Source organism: Aphis gossypii, unplaced genomic scaffold, assembly GCF_020184175.1.
Source record: "Aphis gossypii isolate Hap1 unplaced genomic scaffold, ASM2018417v2 Contig00296, whole genome shotgun sequence".
NCBI classification, from domain to species: domain Eukaryota; kingdom Metazoa; phylum Arthropoda; class Insecta; order Hemiptera; family Aphididae; genus Aphis; species Aphis gossypii.
In genome coordinates, this window is record NW_026083056.1 from 104309 (window position 1) to 110308 (window position 6000).

Consider the following 6000-nt stretch of genomic DNA (forward strand, 5'->3'; position numbering starts at 1 on the left):
CTCAAGGGGGTTGGGGGTTTATAGGGTTTGAACCCCCCATGGTAATATATATATTGTATAATACTAATATTCTATAAATAATAGTGGTCAATAGAAGGAAATATTAAAATTTTTTTTTTCAATAATATAATAAAATTTAAAACTATTCTAATTTGGCAACATTGAATAATCGGCGTAGTATTGTTAGTAGTATTTGTGGAATCGGTACAATTAGGCCCCCGTGATAAGAGTAAGTATTGTTACAATATTTAATTTCATTATTCCATGCGCTTGGTCCTCGTAATAATCGGCATTCGGCACTGATAGCGATAGGTATATAAATATAAATATATTATATCTGTGTTATCGGAACGCGTTACCGTTAATTGTTATAAACCTTGGACTTTGGAGTTATCGTACAAATTAACCATCGTTATTCGTTATATCTTATATTATATTATTTTTACACTGTGTTCAGAGCACACTGATTATTATTTTATTTGCCAAAAGCTTTGTAATTTGTATAAGTATTTCAGTCTTTACCCCGTAGTGAGTGTTGTGATGTTAAAAAAAATGGCGAAAAAAATCACTGACTTTTTTACGGTTAGTGAATCTGATTCAGGTTTACTAAAAAGAAAACTTAAAGATATCGACGAGTCAAATAAAGTTGATGACAAGAAGGTAAGACATAAACAGGTAAAATATAAACGCTGATAGCTTACACCTTTTAAAATATACAATATGGAATTATGAAATATATTATAAAATGTTACTGCTGCCTGCTTAGTTAATGTTAATGTGTATATTTTTTGCCTTTGCTTATTTATTAATCGAACCTTATCTGACATCGAAAAGCATGTAGTGAGTGCATATTATACGAGACTACTGTCTAGTACTGATTATATTAGTAATAATTTTTTTTAATTCATTCATATTATAGCATATAATATTATATGTTATTATAGGTGTTGACAAACTTATGGTCACCACCATTGAGTTATTCATTTCCATTGTTAAAACAACATGTCAAAATTAAAATTAAATTTCAGTATCGATGGTTAGAAAAATATTGTTGGCTTTGTTATTCTGAAAAATTAGAAGGGGATTTCTGCAAGTATTGCATAGTGTTTGCTAGAACAGGTGGCATTGGTAGTCAGACCTTAGCCAGTCTTGTATTGAATGGCTTTCAAAATTGGAAGAATGCTTTAGAAGTAATTAATTTAATTATAAATGCTTAAGCATGATATATTTTGCTTATAATAATCATTATATATATATATATATATATATATATATATATATTAATATCAATTTATAAATTTAATTAATTAATAGGTATTTGAAAAGCATAATGAACATGAGTATCATAAAGTAGCTATATTAAAGGGTGAAAACTTTTTAAAATTGTTTTCAAAAAGCCAACCAAATATTATTGAGATTTTGGATGATGAAAGGTATTCAATAGATATTATTTAAAAACTTAATGTATAATTGGATAATCTTTTTCAATATTATATTATACAGTAATAGTATATATTACATTGTTTTTTACTATTATTAATATGTAATATTTAGATTAAAACAAAAGAAACAAAATAGAGCCAATATTATTCCAATCATAAAATGTGTCATTCTTTGTGGAAGACAGGAACTTGCCCTACGTGGCCATACAGATTTTGGTCCAATTTGTTTTAAAAGTAATTTAAAATTAAAAATTTAATTGTCATGTTTTATAATAATTGTACAAAATGTATTTATGCGTTAGGTGAATCTGAACCATACATCAACGAGGTTAATTTCCGTGCCATTTTAAAATACAAGGCTGAAGATATGGAGCATTTAAACAATTTTTTAGAATCTGATGGTCGTTATAAATACAAAAGTTCAAAGATTCAAAATGAAATAATTTCTTCCTGTGGTGATTTAATACTTAAAAAAATTGTCAAGGAAGTTGATATGGCTGGCTGCTTCTCAGTATTAGCAGATGAGACAACAGACATTTCAGTGAAAGAACAATTGTCAATTTGTGTCCGATATGTTGCCGGTTCTGGAACAGATGTGTACTTATGTGAACGTTTTTTGATGTACATTGAAATTGACAGCTTAACTGGAAAAGATCTTGCATTTTCTATTGTTAATGGTAAACATTAAATATAATATATATACATTCAATTTATAATAATGAAAATATATTTTTTTATAAATTAATTTTTTTTTCATAGGTTTAAATTCTTTTGGAGTAAACTGTTCTAATATGCATGGTCAAGGTTATGACGGGGCTTCAAATATGGCAGGTCGCTTTAAAGGAACCCAAACCATTGTGAAAGAAACTTACCCCAAGGCATTATATGTCCACTGTGCGGCACATTCATTAAATTTGGCTGTGTCTGCAGCTTGTGAGATTCAAGCAATAAGGAATTATTTGGGAGTGATAGAAAAAATGTACTGCTTTTTTAACACACCAAAACGTAAAAATGTTCTGGTGCATGTCATTGATGAAAGTGACATGGATACAAAGTCAAAATCTTTGAAACATTTATGTGCCACAAGATGGGTCGAAAGATATACAGCCATTAACGATTTTATAGAGTTATTTCCTTTTGTAGTTGTTGCACTAGATAAAATATATGGATGGAATGACACAACGGCTACCGATGCCAGAATATTGTTGAATGCTATGGACTCAGAATTCTTGATTTCTCTTCAAGTTGTTAAAGTAATCATAATTATTATATGACTATATATTTATAGGTGTGTTATTTATTATTTTAATATGATTTTTAGGTAGTGTTTGCATATTGTTTACCCTTATGTAAACTTTTACAAAAAATTAATATTGATCTTAAAGAAGCAATGGATCTTGCTGAAGTAAGTGTAACTAGTATTCAAGGTTTACGAGAAAATATCAACGAAGAATTTAATGAACTGTTTAAAGAAGCTGAAGTAAATATTTATAAAAATTGATGTAACAAATAGACTATCCAATTTTACTAAAATATTATTTTAGAAAATGGCTAACATATTAGACATCACTATATCAGTAAAACGTCTAAATAAAAGAAGTACACGTAGAGCTAATCCCTGTGTTAAGGATGCTAATGAATACTATCGTATAACAGTAGTTATACCATACATAGATTATTTTATTCAGCAGCTAAATGAGCGATTTATGTGCCATAAAAATATATTTAAAGGTCAGTTATTTAATTATTTTTTTTTAATTTTTGGGTATTAATTTTAAGTATTTTTTCAGGATTTCAGAGTTTATTTTCTGGTTTATATTCGGACGAATTTGGTGAACTCATTACATTCTATCTCGATAGTGACAAAAATACAGTTATAGCAGAATTACATCTATGGCATGCTTTGTTAGAAAAAAATGAACAGCTACCAAAAAACAGTTTAGAAGCTTTGAGACTTTGTAAAAATGAAATATTTTCAAATATTTATAGTTTACTAAAAATATTATGTACACTACCTGTGTCAACGGCCACACCGGAACGAACATTTTCATGTCTTAAAAGATTGAAGAATTATCTAAGTAGCACGATGACAGAAGTAAACATTTCAAAATTTAAACAAATAGTTAATTATAATATTTTTTTATATTTACATTTACAACATATTTTTTCTAGACTAGACTTAATGGATTGACAATGCTGGCCGTTCACAAGGAAGTTCCAATAACAGCTGAAGAAGTCCTTGATGAATTGGCCAAAAAGCCTAGAAAATTAGACTTTTTGTTTTTAAAAAATATGTAGTTATTTTGTGTCTGTGTGCCTGTGTGTAATGTGTATTATCTATAATAAATATATGATATTATGTATAAAACCGAAATTTTATATTATTAAATAAATCTATTAAAAAATATTAAGTGAACCCCCCCCCCCCATATAAAAATCCTGAGCACGCCTCTGCTATTGATACACAAATTTAAACCACATTCATATGACAATAATATTATCCATTCAATTACCCAGCAAAATTGACTGATTTAAATGTTTAGTATAAATAATTATTACAGTAATATGCAATAACCAAATGCTAAATATTTTATGGAAACAAAAAAAAAAACGTTCAGAATCTAAAATAAAAGAGCTTTATTTATATTAAACTATTATAGATATTTATTATTGTTTAACATGAAAATCATAATATACGAGTACTTTGTAATTGGTAATCGGTCAAAAAGTCTATGGAAAAAAGTCCGAACACATTTTTAGTGTCGGACAAACAAAAAGTCCGAAAATACAAATAATTCTATTAAATTTTCATTTATAATTATATAATTTATTATTCATTTAAATCAATTTTAATAGGTAACTAGATACATGTATTTAATAACTAGAATCTTGATCTATATAATGTTTGTTCTTTTTTTATAATAATCGTGGTAATATTGATATTGATTATTGCTTGTAGGTACATAATATAATTTTATGGTAGATAACATGTAGACATACAACCACATATCATAGCGATAGATATATCTTAGAATTTAGATCATATACGATCTAAGAGATATTTAATATAATATAATATATATACTCCGGCCCACGAAAGAACGACCGTAATTCGCGCATCGATACTGATATATACAGATATATTCCCACTACCCGACCGGTGTCCGATCGCCCGGCATGCGATATGGAAGGGGAATCGATGCGCAGCGTCGGACGAGTTTTTACGGTCGTTCTTTCGTGGGCCGGAGTATAGGTAATTAACTATAGTAGATTTCCGTTTTATTTTTTTTAGTTCTACGAAATAATAAGAATAAGAAAATAGAAAAAAAATATAATAATATAATACATACTTATATGTATAGACATTTTTAAATTTTAAAAATAAATATTAGTTACCTATAAAGAATATTTTGTATTTTCCGACTTTTTATTAGAAACTAAATAATGTGCTTAGACTTTTTGTCCGACTATAAATAACTGAATCCGGACTTTTTGTCAAACTTTTTTTAAAACGGACTTTTCTTCAGCGATTAATTTTAGTTAATTGCTGTATTCATAAAATGTACAATGTAAATATACACTACACAACTTGATTAACGAAAAAAATTATTCTCATACATGAGGAAATTCTTGACATAGGTACTAATATAATATATATATAATATATATATACGAATCCGATGATTGCAAAAACGTCATGAGTCAATTATTTAAAACTTTTGGATGATTGATAAAAACTGTATGATATAAATATTTTTGAAAAATAAATTAATTTAGGAAAAAGTACTTATTAAAATATATCATACACCTACTAATAATACTACACCTAAAAAGTCGGTTTTTTCACTCAAAAACACATGATATGACTATTATATTAGGTATATACGTTTTTACTAATATCTCAATTTCAAAAAAAAAAAAAAAATATGACTCGTGACGTTTCTAAAAACTTCGATTCACAAATTTTTTTACTGAGCATAATACTCAGTTTAGCATTTGAAAATTATTGAAGCATAAACTTATAATAATTTGTATAAATCTATAGTTATAAATAATTTATAAAAAAACATAATATGAAGACCAAATTATAATTATAATTTGATTTTTGTATAGTATTATCAAGCTTTAAATACCAACGCAAACTGATATTTACAATTAAGCAAGCTCCACTACTATAGGCTACAATATTATTAAAACAGAAGAAGAGCCCCCAAACAATATACAAATAATAATATTAAATAAATTTCATTCAAAACAAAGTATGGATCTAAAACATGATATATCTTTCGGATCACCTCCCGTAAACATACCACTGCACCTATGTAGTATGTACCTACTAGGTATTAAAATTATAAACTTAAGTAGTTAGTAGTTACTCACCAGAAAAACAATGTATTTATTAGATATATAAATGTGTATGAAAACAAGTCCCTTTCACATAGATTGCTAAAAACACACTAAATCAGAATTTACAGAATTTAAAATAAAATATATAATCGAAGAGTTGTTGCCAATAGCTATAGGTAGAAAGGAAGGTATAGAAAAAAATGTATTTTGA

At 27.1% G+C, this 6000-nt stretch overlaps 2 protein-coding genes across 2 annotated transcripts; both read left to right on the plus strand.

The window, feature by feature from the left end:
• Positions 1–552: 552 nt before the first annotated feature.
• Positions 553–2716, plus strand: LOC126553657 (zinc finger MYM-type protein 1-like). The gene is made up of 7 exons (XM_050208796.1): positions 553–601; positions 767–840; positions 945–1190; positions 1315–1433; positions 1555–1676; positions 1745–2119; positions 2202–2716. The coding sequence occupies exons 1-7, from the start codon at positions 553–555 to the stop codon at positions 2714–2716; spliced, it is 1500 nt and encodes a 499-aa protein (XP_050064753.1).
• A 116-nt stretch (positions 2717–2832) lies between these two features.
• On the plus strand, positions 2833–3740 carry LOC126553658 (52 kDa repressor of the inhibitor of the protein kinase-like). The gene is made up of 4 exons (XM_050208797.1): positions 2833–2922; positions 2987–3173; positions 3233–3537; positions 3615–3740. Exons 1-4 carry the CDS (start codon positions 2833–2835, stop codon positions 3738–3740), a joined length of 708 nt encoding a protein of 235 aa, XP_050064754.1.
• Positions 3741–6000: the final 2260 nt, after the last annotated feature.

Excerpts from the sequence above, each read along its gene's own strand:
- LOC126553658 (XM_050208797.1), top strand. The coding sequence starts at position 2,833 with ATGGATCTTGCTGAAGTAAGTGTAACTAGTATTCAAGGTTTACGAGAA. Across the intron at positions 3,174-3,232 it reads CCATAAAAATATATTTAAAG|GATTTCAGAGTTTATTTTCT; the intron begins GTCAGTTATTTA and ends GTATTTTTTCAG. Across the intron at positions 3,538-3,614 it reads TAAGTAGCACGATGACAGAA|ACTAGACTTAATGGATTGAC; the intron begins GTAAACATTTCA and ends TATTTTTTCTAG.
- LOC126553657 (XM_050208796.1), top strand. The coding sequence starts at position 553 with ATGGCGAAAAAAATCACTGACTTTTTTACGGTTAGTGAATCTGATTCA. Across the intron at positions 1,191-1,314 it reads ATTGGAAGAATGCTTTAGAA|GTATTTGAAAAGCATAATGA; the intron begins GTAATTAATTTA and ends ATTAATTAATAG. Across the intron at positions 2,120-2,201 it reads TGCATTTTCTATTGTTAATG|GTTTAAATTCTTTTGGAGTA; the intron begins GTAAACATTAAA and ends TTTTTTTCATAG.